At 38.7% G+C, this 24,620-nt stretch overlaps 1 protein-coding gene and 1 long non-coding RNA gene across 2 annotated transcripts in view; one reads left to right on the top strand and one right to left on the bottom strand.

Annotated features, from left to right (window-relative positions):
• Positions 1–13,128, top strand: part of LOC114646349 (uncharacterized) — a 35,619-nt gene extending 22,491 nt beyond the window's left edge. The window contains exons 9-12 of the mRNA XM_051922239.1: positions 7,090–7,212; positions 7,339–7,470; positions 9,861–9,977; positions 12,056–13,128. Coding sequence (XP_051778199.1) covers positions 7,090–7,212; positions 7,339–7,470; positions 9,861–9,977; positions 12,056–12,166 — 483 coding nt within the window. The 3' untranslated portion in view covers positions 12,167–13,128. The remainder of the gene's footprint in view (positions 1–7,089; positions 7,213–7,338; positions 7,471–9,860; positions 9,978–12,055) is intronic.
• Positions 1–24,620, bottom strand: part of LOC127526581 (uncharacterized) — a 182,561-nt gene that overhangs the window by 29,491 nt on the left and 128,450 nt on the right. The gene's annotated exons all lie outside the window — the stretch shown is intronic.

The following is a 24,620-nucleotide window of genomic DNA, read 5'->3' as shown; positions in this document are numbered from 1 at the left end:
GCAGTTCAAAGAGAGACCCCTTTCCAGGTAGGCTGGGTTTGCAGTGGGTGTCAAAAGAAGGGGGTCAATACAATACAATACACAGAACAGAACAAATCCTCAATAAAAAATAAAAAATACATTTTTTTTTAGAAGTACGGAGCAGAATTTAACAGTAGATGATATCACATAATAAGATTTGGATAATTTTAGACTCCTGGAGACCTCATCCGTCAAGCTGCGTCCCCCATTTGGCCATTCCACGGCTGAAACAGTGTTGGGCCAGCCAATCCGATGAAAGGACCCCTCTTTCTCATGATTCCTGCGATCCTCCATCAGGGATGACTTTACCTTAGGCAGGCAAAACAACTTGGCAGGTGGGCCTTGGCACCAAGTGCCATATTTGAGTACCGAGAAGAGAAACAGAAGAGGTGAGGGTTAGTATCCAATTCTAACTATTATGTTACTTATGTTTTAGTGCTAATGACTAACAACAGAGATGCAGTATGTGCAGTTAATCAGCAGCTCTAGTCAGGATATGCTAAACTGAAGTAGTGAGTCTTCAGCCGGGATTTAAAAGCTGAGACCGAAGGGGCATCTCTTATAGTAGCAGGCAGACCATTCCACAGTTTAGGGGCCCTGTAACTAAAAGCTCGACCTCCTATTGTTATTTTATTAATCCTTGGAACCATAAGCAGACCAGCATCTTGAGATCTTAATGTGCGCTGTGGTTTGTAAGTCATGATAGGTTCAGACAAGTAAGCCGGACCTCGGCCATTTAATGCTTTATATGTTAAAAGAAGGATTTTGAAATCTGCCCTAAACTTAACCGGGAGCCAGTGTAAGGATTTAAGAACTGGAGTTATGTGTTCGTATTTTCTTGTTCTTGTAATAATTCTTGCAGCCGCATTTTGTATTAACTGGAGGCTGTATAAAGAACAGTTTGAACATCCAGTGAACACCGCATTGCAGTAGTCAATTCTACTAGAAATAAATGCATGAATTAATTTCTCAGAATCCTGTTTATTTAGAAAGCGCCTTAATTTCCTAACATTTGTAAGATGGAAGAAGCATGTTTTGGACAACTTTGTAATATGCGCTTTAAATGACATGCTAGAGTCAAAGATAACTCCTAGATTGCGGGCTGATTCAGTAAAATTAATTGGGATTCCAACTGAGTTAAATGATGACAAAATATTGTTATGATCAGCGTCATTCCCTCCAACAATTAACATCTCTGTTTTATCTGTATTTAAAGTCAAGTAGTTCTCATTCATCCACTTCTTTAATTTGCTAACACAACTAATTAAAGACAACATCGGAGAAACTTCATCTGATTTAAATGAAAGGTATAACTGGGTGTCATCTGCATACGAGTGAAAATTAACATTATGTTTCCTAATGATAGATCCCAGTGGAAGCATGTAAAGTGAAAACGGTAAAGGTCCCAGTACTGAGCCCTGCGGGACACCATATTGAACTTCTGTGTATAATGATGGAGTACTGTCAGCACATTTCTGTACATATTGGAATCGATTTGATAAATAAGAACTAAACCAAGCGAGCACGGTGCCTGTAAGCCCAACATCATTTTCTAGCCTGTGTAGTAAAATAGAGTGGTCGATGGTGTCAAATGCTGCACTTAAGTCCAACAACATAATTACAGTGGAGTTTCCTTCATCAGAGGATATCAGAATGTCGTTTACAACCCGCGTTAGTGCCATTTCTGTACCATGACCAGTGCAAAAACCAGACTGGAATTTCTCAAATAAATTGTAATGCATAAGGTGTGACTGAAGCTGATTGGCGACTACTTTTTCTAGTATTTTAGAGAGAAACGGTAGATTTGAAATAGGCCTATAATTATTTAGTATGTGTGGGTCTAGGTCTGACTTTTTAAGTAATGGTTTAATGCAGGGGTGGGCAAAGTCATTCCTGGAGGGCCGCAGTGGCTGCAGGTTTTTGTTCCAACCCAATTGCTTAATAAGAAGCACTTATTGCTCTAGAAACACTTCTGCTTCATTTTAGTTATCTCCCTCATTAAGATTTTGAACCCTTATTGCTTATTAAGTCTTAAACAGCTGTATTCTTGGTTTTTAATTGCTCCTTATTAGCAATAAGATGCAAATGATAAAAGAAACCAGCAGTTATCCATTTTGCTTGTTACCCTTTACACATGTGTGTATTTATCGTGCACTATTTGGTTTAATTAAATACTTCAAAGGAAAGAGAAGAAAAAAAAGTGAAGGATTGAGAATTACCCATCCGTTTTACACTTCAAAGTATTTGGATGATATCCTTAGAATGGGAAAAAAAATCTAGGATATGAGAATGACTTGACATAGCAGAGTTAAAGCACTAACAAGCCATGAAATGTAATTATTGGCAAGGATTGTTTTCTAATTAAGCAACTGGGTTGGAACAAAAACCTGCGGCCACTGCGACCCTCCAGGAATGACTTTGCCCACCCCTGGTTTAATGATTGACACTTTTAGTGCATCAGGTACTGTGCCATGCAATAATGAACTACTGATAATGTTTAGAATACGCGCTGCAAGAACATTCATTGCACTTTTTACTAGTTTTGTTGGCACTGGATCTAGGGAACAAGTAGTGGGCTTCATTTTAGAAATTAAAGTTAAGACTTCCTGCTCAGTTACAGGATTAAAATTACTAAAGTGCTGAATGCAATGTGAGACAGGGTCTGCTAAGCTAGTATTTGGTTTGTAGTGTGATACAGAGATCTGGGATCTTATATTTTTAATTTTCTCATTGAAGAAGTTCATAAAATCTGTACTGCTAATATCTGTTGGTATTTTGCACTGTTGATCTGAATTTCCATTTGTTAATTTAGCCACTGTTCTAAACAGTACCCAAGGATTTTAATTATTGTTATCTATTAATGTAGAATAGTATTCTGAGCGAGCTTTAAAGAGGACTTTTTTATATTTATTAACACTCTCTGTCCATGCAATTTGAAAGACATGAAGCTTTGTTGTTCTCCATCTGCGCTCCAGTTTTCGACACTCTAATTTAAGAGCTTGAGTGTTTTCATTAAACCAGGGAGAGTTTCTATGTGCTTTGCTATATAAATGTAATGAATTATTATTATTATTATTATTATTATTATTTGATCACTTTTGTTTTAAGGGGAGCCACTGTGTCCAGAGCATCTCTCAAAGTCACATTATAATGTGATGTTAGCTGATCTAAATTGTTTTCCACAATTACACTTGATTTACTCAAAGTATCTATAAATTTTGAAGCAGAATTACAATCTAGATGTCGCACTGTCTTTGTTTTAATCTGGGAGTGTGTTGACAAGGGCAGGACTAAATCAAATATAATTAAGTAGTGATCGGAAATAACTTCATTTATTGGAGTTATATTTAAATTTTGAATTTCAACTTTGTAAGTTATAATTAAATCTAATGTGTGGTTATGATTATGAGTTGGACTTTTGACAATCTGACAAAATCCTACTGAATTTAACAAATAAGTAAAACATTTGCTAAAAGTGTCAGTTTCCACATCAATGTGTACATTAAAATCCCCCATCAGTACTACGTGATCATAATTTATAGCCAAATCAGATAGAAGGTTGCTGAATTCAGTCATGAACAATGAATACGGCCCTGGTGGTCTGTAGACTAGAACTATAATTGTGTTGGAATCTGTTTTAATATTTAAAATGAATGCCTCAAAGGATGTAAAGTTGCCTACATTTTTAGAAGTGATTTGCATTTTGTTACAATGAATTATTCCAAGGCCTCCTCCTCGACTAAAATCTCTAGACTTATGAAGGAACGAGTAGCCATCTGGTGACGCCTCAGCTAGGGGGACAGTGTCACATTTACTAAGCCAGGTTTCAGTGAGAAGACACAGATCAGATTTTGTACTTAATATAATATCATTTACCAAAACAGCTTTAGTGCCAAGAGAGCGAATGTTCAATAAGCAGCATTTAAAACTGCATGGTTCTTTCTGAACTGCTGATATATTTTTTGTTTTAATTTGAAGTAAATTTCTATTACAGATGCCCCTGGTGGAGGGTCTGGTTTTATTCCTTGGTCTAATTATACACTTTATTTTTTGGTTATCGATTAATTTAAGGTTTGTATCAAGACTAAATTTACTGGATGCCCCATGACAAGGATTATGGGTAACAGATACAGGAAAGTAACAGGTGGGATAAACAACAGCCTGTGATTTAAGATCACATGACTGCGGCCTGGATGGTACTCTAATCAGTGAACCAGGCAGTTTTGCTGCCATATTTTGGGATAATACATAAGATCCCCTCCAGTTAGGATGAAGACCATCTCTTCTGAAAAATCCAGGCCTTTCCCAAAAATCATCCCAATTGTTCACAAACACTATGCTTTTGTTTGCACACCAGGTTTCTAGCCAGCAGTGAAGAGAATGCAATCTGCTATAAATCACATCCCCTCTATGTAATCTTGGTAAGGGGCCAGATACAACTAAATTCCGACATTTTCTTTTGGCTTTGATGCATAGAGAGATGAAGTTCCTCTTTAATACCTCAGATTGCTGTGAATAAATATGCCGACATGCAGCAATAAGGTAGATACTTCATCGTCTGCGACACGGTCCAATGCGGCCTCTATGCCAAATATCTTGGCCCCTGCGAGGCACTTAACATTAACTGCTGGTTTAACACAGTTTGGAATTCTAACATTCCGCACTATGGAATTGCCAATTATGAGCACTTTCTTATTCTCAGTTTCCACAGGCGTGCTGAGGAGTGCTGAGAATCTGTTCTGGGTCCGAATTGGTGACCTGGGTGCCGGGGGACTACATTTTGGATTCTTAGACCCCCGTCTTACTGTTACCCACTCGCCCTGTGGCTGAATTGGTGCTGCTGACTTCGGCCACGCATTGACTACAGTGGGACCAGGAGAGACTGAAGCCGAATCAGAAGTAGTCGAATTGTCTAAATAAACTGAGTCAATCCAATTTTCGGTTTGCCTAATCGCTATCAGATTCCTAATGTGGTCCTCCAATTCGCGTATTTTCCCGACCAACTCTAAATTAACTAAACACTTTTGGCAGGTGAAGCTGTCTACACTGTCGGCCGGAAAACCTGAACTGTACATGCTGCAGGACACACAACATATAAACGTGCCCTCAACGGGCAGAGAGCAGATAGAACTTACGTTTAGTGTTGATGTCATCTTCTCCGTTTTCTGTAGTTACTTAAGTGCTTTCTGCTTCAGAGACCATCGGCTTTACGTTTCCACCACCCGCTGAGCGATCGACTTTAGTTTCTCACTGTCGGTTATTTCTACTGGTCAGCTGCCGGCTTTACTTCAGATGAACTTGCTCGGGTATTTGCGAAGGGCTACGTGCCTGTCGGAAACGCCGCTGCTCTCAATTAAGTAATATTTGTGTTGAAGATCCAATTAAAAGTGCAAGATGCTGTAACTGTATATGCTAAAAACCACACACCTAGAAGAGAACCAGGTTTTGTCTGATTGTAGGCATTATTTCCATAGAATTAAGGCAAGGATACAGAGAAAACAAAGAAATTCCACATACAGAACATTCCACCTGTTTCATGTCCAACAACAGCATGTGGGAAACCTGATTATACTATTTCTAGTGTTTGTCTATAATAGTACTTGTTAACCTGTTTTCCAGTCAGCTCGATTTGTGTTTAGTGAAGCAACCTTTCAGCTCCAGAGTCCTGTGTTTGAATCAGCCTGTTTGAAATTTGTACATTCTCCTAATAGTAGTGTAGGTTTTCTTCCCATGTCACCAAAGTCATTTTAGTTTAATTGGCTAGTCCAAATTGCCACAGCATGAGTGACTAGGGGTGTTTACATTAATAAGTTCTACAATGAAACAACGTCTTGACATGGCCTAGTCCCTGTCATGTGCCTAATGTTGCAGGGTTAGTAGATGTTTCTCTGCAATCCTGAATGGGTACGAGAGTTAGAAAATGGATACATGGATGGATATGTGAACTCCACATATTCCAATGTCAATTTGGAAGTAAGTCACCCAAAAAACAAAAATTTGTTTCATGAAAATATTTTATAAAACTGTTGTAATTTGCCATTATGAAACACTGTGTTCATTTTCATATTTTGTTTTTTAAGTCACATATACCATTATTTAAATTTATTTTTATTTTGATATGGAGGTATGAGGGTCTGCGGTGGGCTGGCGCCCTGCCTAAGGTTTTTTTTTCCTGCCTTGTGCCCTGTGTTGCCTGGGATTGGCTCCAGCGGACCCCTGTGACCCTGTAGTTAGGATATAGCAGGTTGGATAATGGATGGATGAATATGAGGGTATCTTAAGCTGTCCGAAAACCCAAAATAATGACAAAATATAGCAAGAAAAAAGACTTTTTAGAAAAAATAAGAAGCAAAAAGTGATAACAATGGGAAAAGCAAGAAATATTGACTGAAGCACCAAACATTCCCTTTTATGTTTTTCTCGCCCAGTGATATGAATTCTTCTACCCTAGAATGTTGGTAAGTCCTCCCACTGTCAGATTGTATTCCTCTCTAGTTATCAGGAACTCATAAGGTACTTCCTTTCTTGTGAGAGTCCCTCTTCCTGGCTATCTCTGTCCTTATTTTACACTAGTCTGTATTTTTGTGATTCTTATTTTTCTGTTGGCTGTTAAGCAGAAATGCTAGTGTTCTGTATGCATTTATCAGAGTTTAAGAAATGCTCCCATTATATAATTGTGGGCAGTTCCATACCTTGTCATTAACAAACAGCACAGTAGTAGCTTTAGTGCTGAATATTAGTCTTCCAAAGCATGTGCTCCCAAAAGAAAGTTAATCTGTTTAAGGGCAAAACTAATATAAAAGAAATAACAAAGTATCATTCTTAAAACCACTTAATCCAATTCAAGTCTTTTGGGGGGAGGCTGAAACAAGGCAGAAACTAAACCTGGATGGGGCACCAATTTACCACCGGGCCCACTCATGGGTTTAAATACCATACCTGATTTCTGTAGCATGTGGAGTTTGTACATTTTCCCAATGTTAAAGGACTACTCCTTAAAATTAGGAAATAAGGGAACTATTTCTCTATACAGTGCTCTAAATCGTTTATCCTTCTTTTGCTTTTTAGGTGCAATTTGAAGTTGGAGATGCTACAAAGAGACTGTTCCCTGATGCTTCTTTTGATGTAGTGTATAGCAGGGATACTATCCTGCATATCAAAGACAAACTGGCTCTCTTCAAACAGTTCCATGTGAGCTATGCACTAAAGTATTTACAGATAAGGTTTCCCTTAGTATTAAAAATAAGGTTTCATTCAACAAAAATACCATACTCATGTCAATTTCTGTGCTAATATTTCACCTGTTATGTTTTGCAGTCTTGGTTGAAACCAGGAGGGAAAGTGTTGATTAGTGATTATTGTTGTGGAGAGAAACCCTGGTCTCCTATCTTTGAGGAATATGTCCAGAAAAGAGGGTACATTCTCTGTACACCTCAGGAGTATGGCAAGGTACTGTATGTATGCAGAGGACTGTATTTTAACCCAGAACTTTTAAACAGTACGGATTAGACTGAGTTTCCTCTGAATTATTGTACAAGTTTGTAGTCTTAGTCTGATTAAGTATGAAACATAATTACAACAATAACTTTAAAAAGCCTGAAAAGTTATCAATGTGGAATGGATGGTATTAATACAATTTTATTTTTTAATCCACATCCTCTAAAACTAAGATGAAAAAGTGTAAAAGTAAAGCTTCCCAGTCCAGTGTAACCTGTTTAATAAAGTAAACTCAATCAATAGAAGAACTATTAGCTACAAAAGTACATTTTTTTCAGTTCACCCATCCATTCATTTCAAAAATGCATACCCAATTCAAAACCTTGGAAAGCTTGTTTCTGTCCCATCAAAACTGGGTAGAGGGTGAGAATCAACTGTGGACAGGAAGCGAAGCCAGGAAACAAATCCATCACAGGATGCACACAACAATGCATGTTTAAGGATACCTTATCATGAATCAAAAAGTACACATCTCACTATTAAATGTAATTCAAGGTAATGTCATTTGAGAAAAACACCATAAATTTCACAATAGAAAAGATGAGTTGCCATACAGTATTCAAAAGCAAAGGTATGTTTACAATAAAAATGTAAAGGAAATAAAATCGGAGTGACATTAATATCAAAAAACTGTTACACATTAAAATTTTAGGTGTGTTTGTTTGTGTCCTGCGGTGGGTTGGCACCCTGCCCAGGATTGGTTCCTGCCTTGTGCCCTGTGTTGGCTGGGATTGGCTCCAGCCGACCCCCGTGACCCTGTGTTCGGATTCAGCAGGTTGGAAAATGGATGGATTAAAATCTTAATTATATTTTATATTTCACATCTTCTAATGTCAGGTTTTGAAATATGCTATTAGTTATTCACATTTTACAAACTGATATACCCAATATCAAAGTGGCTTACAACATTCAAATTTGAATTTAAAATACACAACAGTCTAGAAAATGGATGGATATGTGTCCTTACTTATTCCCATCGTTCAAATTTCTCATTCTGCACATAAAATATGTGCAAGACATGAACTCATTCACTGAATGAGATTCACATTCATAACAGAGCTCAACTTGGTTCTTCTGAGAAAACCCAGTAATTTAAAAAATAAATAAAATAAAAAAAAAAAAAAAAGAAAACCCAGTAATGTGTGCTTGCGCAGGTATCTGTTATTGGGAGAAAATTGCATTTACCATAACCTACTTCTAAGGGTTTGACAATAAGCAGAGTTTAGGCCTTAGCATCATATTTGACTGAAGCAACTGGTCTTAGAATGTACCTAGCTATTATAAACACAGCCAGCTTGAACAAAGATCTGACAAGATGTTATAACAGGCTGCCTGACATATAAAAATGTATTTCCTGTTAAATTTACTACTTTGATAGTCAATAAACAGTCATGCAAAACCAAAACATGGGGACTGAATATTCCAACACCTCAATAATTTATGCTGTACCTTTCCTGTATCTGCTTTTTACATGTTTATTCCTAATATTGTACTGTTCAATTATTATATTTGATATTATATTATAATCTTACTAGCTTTGTAAAGTGTCTTTTTATGTTGAATGTTGTGCTATGTAAACTAAAAAAATTTTTTTGTATATTTTTCTTTTCAGTAGTTTGTATACCTCATAAGTATTCAGTATGGTTTAATGATTAGAGCTTTGGACAATGTTTATTTTAGGGATTTTTTAAAACCATAGGAGCCTATATACAGAGGACTCTTACAAGCAGATATAATGTGTGATGCAGAATGCACAATAATGTTACTTTCTAACTACAAAAATAAATAAAAACATTTATAAAGAGACAAGATTATTCTGAATGGTTACAGTATTTTGTTTCTGAAAAAGCATGGAAGGAGTGAACTGATTTAAATATCGTATCTAGTTCATTCTTTAAATGGTTCCAGGATATTCTCCTTAACAGTACTGTATAGTTTGTTCCTAATTCTCACCACTGACAATATAAAGTGTTACGTGTTTGCCTTCTTACTTTTACTGCCCTTTACACATTTTCTGGATTTAAATTGTCAGTATCTTTTTGAGTATTGAACCTTTGGATTTTACAAACTCTCCACCTGCTTATAATACCTGCTCCAGCATAGTACACATGCTCTTTGTTATATTTATCCAAAAGTTAAACCTTTCAGCTCATCCAGTGCACAATGTAAAAAGTAGCCTTGGTGTTTCTAGCTTGGTATCTTTAAAGATATGACACCCAGAATGCCTTTCATATAAAAACAAAAGGATTTGAATAAAATTTAAATTGTACAATAATTCACTTTACTCTTGGCAGATTTATACTCATCTTAAATCAAAACATAAAATATTTGTTTCTCTACAGTTATTGGAAGAGGCAGGATTTCAGCAGGTACATGCAGAGGACAGGACTGCCCAGTTTGTTCAAGTACTGAAGGAGGAGTTGCAAAGATTTGAAGACATCAGAGATGAATTCATTGAGGTAAACAGATAAAATGAACTTTATATCCTATATATAATTATACTTTGCTACAATATCGGATCCACAAAATAAATGTTGAAAGCACAGGAGCTGATAACATCAAAAACAGTTTGAAGGATCTTTCGTACGCACTTTCCATTTCTATTTTACTTGAATAACATTTTTGGAATATGAAATTAAGTACAGGTGAACATTAAACAAAAAAGATGAAAAAGCCTATTCCGAACTAAAATCCAACTCTTTAGTTTGCATTTATTTAAAAAAAATAATAAATGTGAACTTGGAAAATGTTTCAATATAAAGTGGTGATAGTCAGACATTTCTAATAATAATAACAACCACGCTTCAGAGAGAAAACATGGCTTTTCCAATTAACTTTAAGGAATATCAAGATAGAAAAATATAACATGCTATTCACAAGCCCGTTTAATCCAACTCAGAGTCATGATGGGGATCAGAGCCTAACCCAGCATCACAGATAAAAAATGAGTTGGTCCATCACAGCTCCCACTCCTTCAGACACCAATATTTAGTAGTAGTAGTAATAGTCCAGTTTCATAATCACCAACTAACCTAGAAGATAAGTGTTAAAATGTGATAGGAAAACTGGAATATCATGGCCAACACAACACACACAACAACTAGACATGCGATTGGAACCTAACATGCTGGACTGGTGAGACAGCAGCATTAACCATTGTACCACAATGCCATCCAAAATTCTTATTAAAAGTACATTTAAAGCCTAGCATGCTATACAATAATTAGAAATTATTACAAATGACTTGAAAATTGGGTGGCACGGTGGCGCACTTGGTAATGCTGCTGCCTCGCAGTTGGGAGACCAGGGAACCTGGGTTCACCTCCTGGGTCCTCCCTGAGTGGAGTTTGCATGTTCTCCCTGTGTCTGCATGGGTTTCCTCCGGGTACTCCGGTTTCCTCCCACAGTCCAAAGACATACAGGTTAGGTGCATTGGCGATTCTAAATTGTCCCTAGTGTGTGGGTGTGTGTGTGCGTGTGCCCTGCGGTGGGCTGGTGCCCTGCCCGGGGTTTGTTTCCTGCCTTGCACCCTGTGTTGGCTGGGATTGGCTCCAGCAGACCCCAATGACCCTGTAGTTAGGATATAGCGGGTTGGATAATGGACGGACTTGAAAATTGAAAACAAATCATAATGTTAAAGCACAAACAGATAAACATAATGATATGTTCAAAGAAATATATTTATATGCAAGGTGTTTTTAGGTCTAGATTTCAGATTTATGAGTGCAATACCAGAAAAATATTTTGTAGTATAAGCCAGTGTATGAAGCATGAATCTGTCAAAATGGGAATGAAGTGTTAATAATATTGAGTAGCAGGTGAACTGTAGCAGACATGAACACACGTTGTGGGTTTTCCCCCATATCTCAAAGACATGCAGATTAGATTAGCCAACAGCTATGAACTTGTCCTGTATCAGAGTTTATGTGATTGTGCTTAATAATGGACTGGCATCATGACTAGGTTTGCTTCCTAATTTGTGCCCAGTGCTGATAGGATATGTTCTATCACCCTGAAAATGAATTAAATTAAACACGCTTGATAAAGGATGAATGTACTGTATACTATATGTTAAAGTGGAGCTGCAAAAATCCAAATCTGTAATGTTCAATACATTACTTACTGATATATCAATATGAATGAAGGCATAATTAGATTCATTCAGTGAATCAAATATTACACAGTGAATGAAAACTCATGGCTGTCACAATCCCAGATGTGCACCCCGGCTCTGTTTAGCTTCATCTGATTTCAGTTGTGATTATTTCAGTTCTATATAGTGTAATTTAAGTAATTGGAATATTAGTTGAACGTATTATATCTCTTTTTCAGTTAGATAGATGTTCTTATTTTACTTTTTTAGATAATTAAAATGCAATGAACTATATGGTTTACAGCAAACTAGAGTCAAAAAAGGGGTGGTTGGGAGGAAATGTGTTAATTCAAAATTAAAGTCTAAGCTGCTTCCAATAAACATTTAATCTTTCTCTTGTCACTGAACTTTCTGTTCAACTAAATATGTAATTGTTCTTTGCAGGAATTTTTAGAGGAGGATTACAACGATATTATTCAAGGTTGGAATGAAAAGCTGAAGCGATGTGAACTGGGTGACCAGCGATGGGGATTGTTTTATGCTGAGCACAAATAAATTTAGAGATGAAGAGAATGAGCAGCATATATGAATCTTGTAGGCCAACTGTCCATTTGTAAGCACTCAACAATGACAGAAAAAGCAGAGAATGTATTCAAAAACACTGTAGCTCTCGTGTAGCACAGCATAACATTACCTTCTCATACCTGATTAATCAAATTGTTAATTTACTATAATTTCCAGAGTACAGTACATCTTTTGAAGATGGTTCCTTTATGCATTAGATACATGCCTTTTTCTTGTAGAGACCATAAAAGTTGGATCTCAAAAGGCACTTCCTTTGTGTTTTCCTCACATAAGCCAAAATACACATATTTTAGACTGATTGGCAATTTTGAAAATGGCTATGTGCGAGTGATTGGACTCTTCGATGGTCAGGCGTCATGTCCAGGACTGTTTCTTACTTTGTGCCTAGTGCTTCTGTAAAAGGCTGTGATTCCCACAACCCTATATCGTATTAAGTGGTTTTCAGAATGTTATGTTTTGTTATATTGCATTCATAAATGAATATATTATCACATCCTTTAAAAGTAACGCACATTTGCAGAAATGAGCTCATAGCTTACTGCCTTAAATGCTGATACAGGATTAAAGTTTGCAGAAAGTGAAATTGTACAGGAAATGCAGTGCTATGGTCTAGGATACTCCCTCCCAAATACAATAGACAAAGGTCTATGAGATTAATTTGGCATGTTTTCTATTCAGTTCATCTCATCAAATGGATTTAGGGCATGTGAGTTCCACCGGGATTAAGCTGAGATCAGTGTGATGTTCATGTTCTGTTTTGATAACAAAGCCCAACACTGAGATATGTAAAGCAAGGGCTGGCATTATCTTTGAGCTGCCTTAATACATGAAAATCAGTGTGTACAAATGTAAAAGTAATCTAAATTTTTGAATGGTATTATTATAAAATGTTTTCAAATTTACTAAGATTTGTAATTAAAAATATAATTATATTAACCTGTGATTATTGATATGATGAAAGACACCCCTGCTGTTTGCTTATAGGAAATCTTCTTTATCTCATTCCAATGTTACTTTGGAGCAGAAGTTAAAACTAATCCTGGAAGGTTTGGACAGATGAACCTCATTTTAGCACACAAAACAATTAGGGTGTGCTGGGGTCTCACACCCTGTCATTCAGCTTTGTTCACACCGATGATAACGAAGCAACAGCCAAAGCCAGGCTCGGCCAGCCGCAAGAGGACATCAGCGTATATGTGTGCAGAAACAGGACAATGGTGGACATCAAAATCAAACAGGTGCAAGCTAATGAACCATCTAGTGAGCCATGAGTTTGTATCTTTCTGCCTGTAGAGCCACTGTAACAGAGCATGGTCAGTCACCAGGGCAAACCGCCTACCCCACAAGTAATTGGAGAATGCCTCCATTTCCAACTTAATTGTGAGGCATTCCTTCTCATTGGTCAAGTAATGACATTTCCTGTGAAGCAATTTCATGCTCTGGATTTTATGGGATGATCTTCCCCATCAAAACTCTTGAGACAGTACAGCACTGAATCCAAATGCACTTACATCTGTCTGAAAAATTAACTCCTTAGAAAAATACAGAATCCTAAGGACCAGGTATGATGACAAAGCAAAAAGTCAGAGAAGGACCTTTCACAATCATTGGACTAGACAATGCTGTGGTTCTTTCGCCCTTCATCTGGTCATTGAGAAGGGCAGCTCAATGTGCAAAATTCAGGATGACTCTCCTATAATAACCAGCGAGTACAAGGACAGCACAAAACTGCTTCTGCATTTCCAGATGTGGATACGCACGCACCTTGTCCACCTTGTTCAACTGAGGACTAATCAAACCGTTCCCCATAGAATACCCAAAATAATGCATTTTCGACATACCCAATATACACTTCTTAGGATTAGCTGTCAACTCAGCCTGTCTCAAGCTGTCAAGCACTGCCCGTAGGTGGGTGAGCTAAAACTGCCAATCATTACTGAAAATGACCACACCATCGAGATACGCCCCAGAATACACAGAATTGGGCCGCAAAATCATATGCTGGAAAGTTGCAGGTGCGCCATGAAGAAAAAATAGGAGCCTAGTGAATTCGAACAACCTGTCTGGGGTTGCAAATGTGGTCTTCTCACACCTGGATTCTTCAAGAGGTACTTTCGAGTACCCCTTTATGAGATCCAGGGTGGAAATATATGAGACTTGTCTGAGTTTCTCCAGCAAGTCATCAATATGCGGCAACAGGTACAGATCAAATTTGGAAATCTTACTCAAGCGTCTAAAAACTATACAAAACTGAACAGAGGTATCCGGTTTTGGATCTAGAACATTTGGACTGCGCCATTCACTTTTACTCCTGCAAATCACCCCTAATTCGATCATCTACTTCACCTCTTTGCATACCACATCACTCTTTGCTTCTGCTATACGATACTGGCGCATCTATACCTTAACACCAGACTCAGTCAAAATCTTGTGTTTCACCAGTGTCCTCTGTCCAGGCAAGGATGAAATGACATCCAAGTTCTTTCCAATCAGCAACAGCAACTCAGCCTTTTGAGTGTCCATGAAATCATCACCAAAAACAACCTTAGTCTGAGGGATTTCAGCGGTAATGGCAAACACTTAGTTAGGGTCATGCCACTTCATCAGAAGATTAACATGCAGTATGTGAATGGTCTTCCGATAGACCAGAATTCTAACCTTATAGTTCACTAGGCCCATTTGTTCCTCCACCACTGCAGGACAGAGCCATTTCACCAAAAACATATGTGGGTCAGATGGGATCAAAACAAGAACCTCATCACCCTTTTTGAATTTGCAAAGTCTGCTTCTCCTGTAATAATTGTGTTTTTGTGCCTCCTGCACAAGCTTCTGATGCTCTACCACTATAGAGAACAATTTAGAAATTTGTTCCTGAAGTGAAGTAACCCAATCGACAAATTTCAAACCCGGAGTTATAGTTTGAACTCCTGTTCATTCTTCCCGAAAAACACCCAACACACCATGGGGTCACCTCTCAAATAGTAATTCAAATGGACTCAAGCTGGTAGATGCCTGAGGGGATTCACAAAAAGCAAACATGAGAAAGGCAACACCTTTTCACAGAATGTCGGGTCATCATGAGTCACATGCCGAATCATCTGCTTTAAAGTCTTGTTAAATCGTTCAGTCAGGCCATTTGTCTGAGGATGGTAAACACTGGTGCTCAATTGTTTAATTGCAAGGCTCTCAGATAACTGTTTCATTATGCAGGAGGTAAAAGGCATACCCTGGTCAGTTACGATCTCGCGTGGTGTGAAAACCTCCATTAAAGCCTGTGCGTTAGTCTTACGCAAAGCAGCCACCACGGGATATCTTGTTGCATAATAAACCAACAGAAGCATATACTGATAACCATGTTTACTCTTAGGAAGTGGACCAACAAAGTCTAACCCAACTCTCTTGAAAGGGACATCCAAAATAGCCATCGGTGAAAGGTGGTCCTAATGGGTCTATGAGCTGAAGCAGCTTGACAGTTAGGGTAAGACTTACAAAACTGCTCCACATCTCTGCCAATATTCAGACAATAAAACAATTTCAAAATACAATCCCTAGTGTTCTCTGCACCGAGATGACCCCCCAAGACATGTGTGTGAGCATTTTCAATACCGTCTCTCTATAACTGCTTGGGACCACCAACTGCTGAATCAGCCCGCCCCCAATGCGATCGGAAATTACCCAATACATGAAGTTATTCTTACCTAAAAAGTGCAGAGTTTTGAAACCAGTGCCCTCCCATTCTTCATAATAACAATCATCCACGACATGTGCTTGTTCAAATTCAAAATCTAAGCTGCTGTCGGCTCATTATAAACATGCATGATCTGCTCCCGTTTCATCTTACAGTACTCTACGACTGGAAACTGATCTGATTTTCATATTAACCTGGCTTTTGGCTCCGGGGCGATCACGCCTGAAATTACCAAGCGTTACTCCTTGTGCCTGTGTATTGGAACCTCCAAATCCTGCTACCTCCTCCTGCTATGCTTTCTGCTGCTTTGCTATCGCCGCTCACCTACGCTACCACACCCGCCTGTCCTACCGGTTCCGCTGTGCTATGCTGCTTCTCCAGTGCTATTCAGATAAGTATTGCCCAGTATCATGCTAAAATACTCTCATGACAAACTCCTTCTTATTAAATAGTTTGTCCAGAGCAAATGGTCTGACTGGAACATCCTAAAAGACGCCGGTATTTTGCAACGCCCGAAATATATACATCGTGGGTCAGGTCGCCGCCACCGTCGGGCTGCGAATGAAGAGACCACCGGCGGCATTTGCTCAGGAATACACCGTCTTTCTCATGACCCTGGAAATGGAAGTGTCAGTATGCCAAATTTACATTATGTGGAATTAAACCCTGATCGCAGCTCTGTGCAAAAAGAAGCCTCATTAACTAACATTGCACTATTTACAGTAACTCGAGGTCTCTTAATGGCAAAGCATTGGTGCTGTCAGAACTCATCACTGACACCAAACTTGATATTCTGTGTTTAAAGGAGACTTGGCAAAAACCAAACGAATTTGCGTCTCTCACAGAGGCGACTCCAATTGGTTTCACTTTCCACACAGAGCCTTGCAGCTCAAGACAAGGCGGCGGGCTTGCAGTAATTGTCAGAGATGACTTAAACATTAAACGAATCCCGATTGACTGTCCATTGTCTTTTGAGTGCCTGGCTCTTAAACTAATAACGAAATCAGGTCCTGTCTCACTCATTGTTCTTTATCGTCCCCCAAAATACAATGCATCCTTCTTATCTGATCTTATTGAACTTTTGACATACCTAAGCTCTTACTCTCAGAGAATTATCCTTCTTGGTGATTTCAACATCCGTATTGACATCCCCACATCTAAACTGAGGAATGAATTCCTGTCCTTACTGGACTGTTTTGACTTGACACAACATGTTGATTTTCCAACCCACTCTGGCGGTCATATATTGGATCTGATCTGCACTTCTGGACTATCTGTTGCCAACATTTACAGCACTGATTTGGGACTCTCTGACCATAAAGCAGTATTTTTCACTGTTTCACTGCCTTTCCCTCCTCTTACCTGTAAACGACAAATTTCTTACAGAAACCTTAAAAATATCTGTCCCTCTATCCTTTCTGGATCCATTTCTGATCTTTTACTGTCTTCACCTATTCCACCAACACTAGATAGTCTTGTTGACCACTATAACTCAGCCCTTCATTCAGCATTAGATAAAACAGCTCCTTTAAAACATAAGGAGGTTTCCTTTAAACGTTCAGCTCCTTGGTATAACTCAGAATTGCGATCTATGAAAGCAGCTGGCCGACGCCTTGAGAGAATGTCACGTAAGACTGGCCTCACCGTGCACATCCAGGCTTTCTCTGACCACCAAAGAACTTACAGAGAAGCACTAACTTCTGCCAAGAACACCCATTACGGCAGAATAATAGAAAGTGGCCATGATAACTCAAGGGTTCTGTTCTCTGTAGTTAATAAACTACTCGAACCCGCATCTGGCCCAACTACCTCTTCTACTGAAGTCTGTGAGGAATTCCTCCACTTTTTCCGTAACAAAATTAATGATCTAAATAATTCAACTAACATAAATACATCATCTGTTTATATCTCTCTCTGTTTTCCCACTCCATCCAGCTCCTTCTCTAAGTTCTCACCAGTCACATCTGCGTCTGTTAATAACCTGCTTTGTAAGATGAGGCCGACTACTTGTGTACTGGACCCCATCCCCACCACACTACTTAAATCCTGCCTTCATGCCATAATCCCGACTGTTACAACAATAATAAACTCATCCCTTGACACTGGCTCTGTGCCGCTCACTTTTAAAATTGCTTCTGTAACCCCAATGTTAAAAAAGTCTGGTCTTGATGCTGACAATTTTAACAATTTCCGGCCTATTTCCCACTTACCTTTCCTGTCACAAGTTCTTGAGCGTGTTGTAGCTTCCCAACTCACCAATTACCTAACCTCTAATAATTTGATGGAACCCTTTCAGTCTGGTTTCAGGGCACGGCACAGCTGTGAAACTGCTCTGCTACGGGTAACCAATGATTTGCTTATGGCAGCAGACTCTGAACAAACTAGCATATTAATTCTGTTAGACCTCAGTGCAGCATTTGACACTGTCAGACATGACATCCTACTGTCCAGAATGGAGAACATGCTGGGTATCTCTGGCACTGCCCTCCAGTGGTTCAAGTCCTATCTGACTGATAGGCAAGAGGTTGTTAGTCTTGGCAAGAGCAGATCCAGCTCAGCGCCAGTCACACAAGGAGTCCCTCAAGGCTCTGTCCTCGGTCCTCTGCTTTTCTGTATTTACATGCTTCCCCTTGGCCATATTATCCGTAGCTATGGACTGGGTTATCATTTTTATGCAGATGATACTCAACTCTATTTCAATGTTAAAAGTGGAACTTCATCAGAGCTTTCTCAGCTCACAACCTGCCTTAGTGAAATTAAAACCTGGATGGAGCAGAACTCTTTAAAATTAAATTGCAATAAAACTGAACTCCTGCAAATTGGGACTAAAATGCAACTTAATAAAATGAGCTCCTTCCCAGTCCATCTTGGCAGTGATCTCATCAGACCTGCCTCTCCTGTAAAAAATCTTGGTGTCATTTTTGATTCCTCCCTCACTTATTCTGCCCACATAAATCACATTAAGAAACTTTCTTACTTTCACCTCCGTAACATATCCCGTGTTCACTCCTTCCTCTCCTTTTCTAACGCTGAGAAACTTGTCCATGCTTTTATCACATCCCGCATCGATTATTGTAATTCCCTACTGTCAGGTGCCCCTTCTAATCTTATATCACAGCTCCAGCTTATTCAAAACTCAGCTGCAAGAGTCCTTACTCGAACCAGAAGCAGCGAGCACATCACACCCATCCTGCTCCGTCTTCACTGGCTCCCTGTGTCCTACAGAATCGAATATAAAATCCTACTAATAACTTACAAAGCCTTAAATAACCTCGCGCCAAACTACATCAGTGACCTTCTCCATCACTATGTGCCTGCCCGCCCACTAAGCTCCTCTGCTTCTGGCAATCTTGTTGTGCCCCTCACTAATCTACACTCCATGGGTGACAGGGCCTTCAGCTGTATAGCGCCCAGACTCTGGAATGACCTACCGAAATTAATCAGGTCAGCTGTCTCCATGAATTCTTTTAAAAAACAACTCAAAACTCATCTGTTCAGGAAGGCTTTTAGCTCTACTTGACTTTATTACCCTTCTTTCAGTTTACTTCTCTGTCAAGATGCTCATGTAACCTGTGTGTGTGTGTGCTAGACCATCAATTATGTTGTCTGTTTCTTTTTTCTTTCAGAATTCACTGTCTTGATCTTCTTTATTTATTTATCTGGTTTGTACAATGCTATATACTGTATATGCTGCCGTTCTTTATTATATTCTGTAAGAGCCTTGAGCATGGGAAAGGCGCTATATAAATAAAATGTATTATTATTATTATTATTATTATTATGCAAACTACAGCTATGTGTAAGCCAATGCATCTCCAGAGCCCCACGCAGCAAGAGAAAAGGAGGTGAGTCCAGGTTTCCAAAAAAGACAGCTTTATTGCTGCAAAGATAGGAACAGTTGAAAGCATTTTCAAAAAGGAGCTGTCACTTCAGCATACACAAACACAGCAAGCAAGCCATGAGAAAAACCTTCAGCCATAAGACCATTGCCAATGGAATGAAGAGCTGCTGCCAAAAACCCATTTGTGGGAACAAAATTATGCACAGAAACACAAGAACCAAGGTAGTAAACAATGGACTGACAAGACAAAGTTACAAATTTTTGGCTGAAACAGGAGGCAGTTTGTCAGAGGATGAGCTGGAGAGAGAACCACATGGATGAGTGTTTGTAGCCAGCAGTGAAGTGTGCAGAAGTTCCCTGCATATTCAGGGCTATATTTCTGCAAATGGTGCTAGTGATTTGGTCAGAATTAATGGAATCTTCAATGCTGGGACGTACAAGCAGATTAGTTACCCATTACCATCAGGGAGGCATTCAATTGCTTCCAACTTTATTTTGCAATAGGACAAGGAACACAAACGAATGGCCTAGGTTATAAAGACCTATCTTCAAGAGAAGGTGCAGGGGCCACATCTGGGAGTACTAGTGTCACAGAAGCAAGTGAAAGAACTGAGTCAAGTTATGTAAGATGTTTGGAACAAAGTACTAGCCGATTCCTTATAAAACTGCACAACACTAGACCTAAAAACAGTAATGCAGTACTAGAGGCAAAATGCTGTCACGCCAAATATTGATTTGATCAAGTTTTTTTTTACTATTTACTGCTTTTTAGACTACATTTTTCATATTTAAGATGATTTTTACTTCATTATTTTAATAGTATCCTCACTTTATAGAATTTTTTAACATGTGTCTAAGATATTTGCACAGTACTAGGATTATGTAGTCATTGGCAAAGCATCTGTCCCCAGCTCTGGCCCTGACTCTAATTCAAGCTTATAAATCCAATTTTTCTAACTGTACCTTGCATAGAATATATTATTATTATGATCGATTGGCAATTATTAATTTACAGTAACAGCACACTGCACGATAACATGCAGTGAATACACTTGACTTGAGCATTCATAGTTTTCATACTCTTTCTCTGTACGTTTAGCATTCCTTTGTTCAGAGGTTGATGTGCTTGCTGCCTCCTGAGCAGCTCTTCTTTTCTCCACCCTAGTGGCCTGCTTCTCTTCTTTCGTCGGCATCTTTTCGCATTAAAACTGATTAAGTGTTTGTGATGCAATTACTTAGTATGTTTTCTTAATTTTTCACTTAAGCTGGCACTTAAGTCTTCAATCTGCCTCAAGAATGATTTAAGATATGAAGAGGTAGGGGAAAGGATGGCGAAGGTGGTAGGGAATGAGAACGGCACCATGTGTATGCACCACACAGCCGCCCTACTGGCTGCTGCCAAGGGTTGATTCTGCAATAAAATAAAATAAAAATAAAAAGAGGAATAACCTTGGAGGTCAATCCTCACCCCGAAAGTGGATAGTAGACGTTACATAGTATATGTGTACCAAATTTCAGTTCAATAGGTCAAATGGTTTGCAAACTACAGATGATATAAAATCCTGGACAGACAAACGGACAGCCACGGTAGTGTATTATATCCTCTTTAATAAAATTCCTGTGTGCATCCAGGTGTCCGTGTGTGTGTGTCTTCTGGTGAAGTGCGCATGCACGGGGCACGGTGCAATGTGCGATATTACTGTCAGAGAAAGTTACAGGCATTTTACGTAAATACAAACCAGTATTACTGCGAGAGGAAATTAAAGGCATATTACCGACGCACACGCCTGTATTACCGCCAGAGAAAATTAAACGTATATTACGGATGTACAAGCTAGCGGACATACAAGACAGTATTACTGTCACAGAAAATTAAAGACACACAATACACGGCGGCAGCCCACGAAGAACGGTCAGCTCAGCAAGTAAACATCAACAAAAGAAAGGCTGAAAGAACGAAAAATACGACCAACAAAAAGAATGAGGTCAAAGTCCCTTGCCATTTAATATAGACTGTTCCTACTAATATTTATGCAACATTATTCTAACGGACTTAATGACTAGTATGAAGATAATACTATAAAATATGATGCAAACCTCCATCTTACAAGATATATGGTTAGCAATTAAGTGTTAGCAAATGAAGATGTGTGTTACAAGTGAGCTTCAGGACTAGGATCCCGCAGAACTATTTGCACTCTGATACGGGCAAGTATTAGTGGTCAGCATTGAGAAATAAGGGGTAACAAATTGCCTGTAATGTGCAAAGTCTGGTAAAAATGTCATTTCTTAGAATATGGACAAAAACCATTACTTTATAAAAATTAATGTTTGTGGTGGAGTGGTAGCTCTGAGGCTAGGAATCTGCACCAGCAATAGGAAGGTGGCCGGTTCGAATCCTGCAAATGCCAGAAGTGACTCTGCTCCGTTGGGACCTTTGAAAGGTCCTTAACCTGCAATTGCTTTGTCCTGCGTATGATGTTAATCAGGTTAAGCAGGTGCTCCAACTTACAGGAAAAACTTGGGGGTTGGTGGCAGGATTGGCACTCCAGCCACCATAAAAATACCTCACACTGTTCCAGTGTGGTGCTGAGGTATCATCCTATGCACAGCTGCACTTGGGTCCCAATCCAGGTGGTTCATTGTGTGGTGGGTGTAGCAGCATGCTGTATCAGTATATGATCCACACCCCTCTCTGTCTGTCTTACACTTTAAATACCTAATCATAATGCTGTTATTTTTATAATTTTATTTAAAGCATATTGGGAAAATGAGCAGGCAGATATGCAAAGCACAATCAAAACCAGACAGTGTTGCAGAAAGATGCAATGTGTCCTGCCTTTCTAACATTAAGCAAGAAAAAAAAGTTAATTTGTATTGAACTCATATGTCGACATTTGTCCATATAATTTTTGTAGCTAATAAAGGCTTTATGAAGCTTCCCCAATGCTGTGTTGACAAGGCTACAAAATTCTGCAGATGCAATATCTGCATGTGAAACATGCTTCTAAATGAAATGGACACCAAAGTATAACAAGGCACCATTTCTATTTTTTTGTCATTTAATACCAAGTAGCTCTGAAATGTAGAAGTATCTGTATAAAGGACACTGTGATAACAATTCTGATACATAAGTGTTGAACATCATGAACATGCTCTTACTACATGGGACGTAGTTTCCATACCAAACCTAAGTAAAGAAAAGTACAACTTGCCATCTCAAGTCAAATGAGCACTTTCAGTACACACAAATGTGTTCATGCCAAATGTGCACACCTACATTGAAAAACTTAGTTTTATAATGGTTGACAAGAAGTAATATCTAAATGGCCAATGCGACTCCAAGTTCTAAAATCCACCTTGCCATTTTTCAAGAAAGTAGTGTAAAGTACTGCGGTGGGTTGACGCCCTGCCTGGGATTGGTTCCTGCCTTGCACCCTGTGTTGGCTGGAATTGGCTCCAGCAGACCCCCGTGACCCTGTGTTTGGATTCAGCGGGTTGGAAAATGGATGGATGGATGGATAGTGTAAAGTAGGTACTTGTCTTGCTCTTTTTTCCAAGCAGCTTAGTGTAGACATGTGTCTGTCTGATTCATTAAAAATAAAAATCCTCCCGTAAAAGGGGGATTAGACCAAGTTTATTAGAAAACAGTGTAGACGACAGGTACAAAGTATTTGTGGAAATTAAAAAAACAGTACCATCTACTTGTATAGCTCTACTGGGCATATAACATACATACATCATGGAGCTGCACTGGTACTCACTGTCATGCCATTCTATAACTTTATTTGCATATCTTGTTTATGCTGTGTATATTACATAGCATTTCCTGTGCAACTGTTACATCCCAGCTTGGTACATCAACCTTCTTGAAAGTTTAAACCAAGTTAAATCTGCAGTTTGCATACCATTATGTTTTTATCATTGTGTTAGCCAGCAAGACATCTGCATATTAAAGCACTTGGAACTCAAAATCTTGTTCCAACTCCATCAAATATTAGCCAATTTCACATCTGTGACTCTAACTCCCCAGCATTACACAGTACTTTATTCAAATCTATTCCTTGGTTGAAAATTAAGTGATCAGAGTTTAATAACTCTGTGACTCACAGCTACAGGGACATTAGTTTGAATCCCTGTCTTTGTCTATGTGTAGTTTGCTTGTTCTCCTTGTTTCTGCACTGATTTTTCAGTTTGCACCCATATCCTAAAGACAAACACTTTAAACACTGCTATAAACTGGCCAGCTATTAGTTTGGGAGTATGTCTGAGTGTGTGCCTTGTGTTGAGTTGGCATCAGCTTTGTATGCAATGCTGCAAGGATTGGCTTTGACTCCCTTGACCTCTGTAAAGGAATAAGTGTGTTTGGAAAACAAATTGGTGGATGATTGAATGTACAGAATAAAAATAACACACTTACAAAAGAACACTGTTTACAGTCCTAAATGGCTCAAAGATCTCAGAGTGACACGTAATTGGTTCTACTCTTAGGAGTCGGAGTAAAACCATTTTATCAAGTTTTCCTAATTCAAAAAACTACTCCTAATTTCACCAAGATTTAGAAACACTTGTTAGCTGTCCTAACTCATTAGAAGTTGGCAGAAAATGGTATTTGGGCAGAGATCCACAATCACATTCAAGGAAAGGCAGAATGTTCTGGAAATGCTAGACAACAAAGAATTTGTAAAAAGTTACCAATTTGACAAAAATGTGATAATATAATCTTGTTCATTGTGTGATTGCTACATCTACATAGATAAGCCATGCGCCGTCGGCTGAGATGAGAACAAATTTAATGGTAAAATGGACCTTTGCAATAGCAATGATGAACCAACCAGCAATCATTTTTTGAATTTTGCACCAAACTTTGAACAACCTTACAACGTGTGAGTAAT

This window comes from Erpetoichthys calabaricus, chromosome 1, assembly GCF_900747795.2.
Source record: "Erpetoichthys calabaricus chromosome 1, fErpCal1.3, whole genome shotgun sequence".
NCBI lineage: Eukaryota > Metazoa > Chordata > Cladistia > Polypteriformes > Polypteridae > Erpetoichthys > Erpetoichthys calabaricus.
Note: the sequence above shows the minus strand (reverse complement) of the source record. Positions and strands in the feature narration are given on the sequence as shown.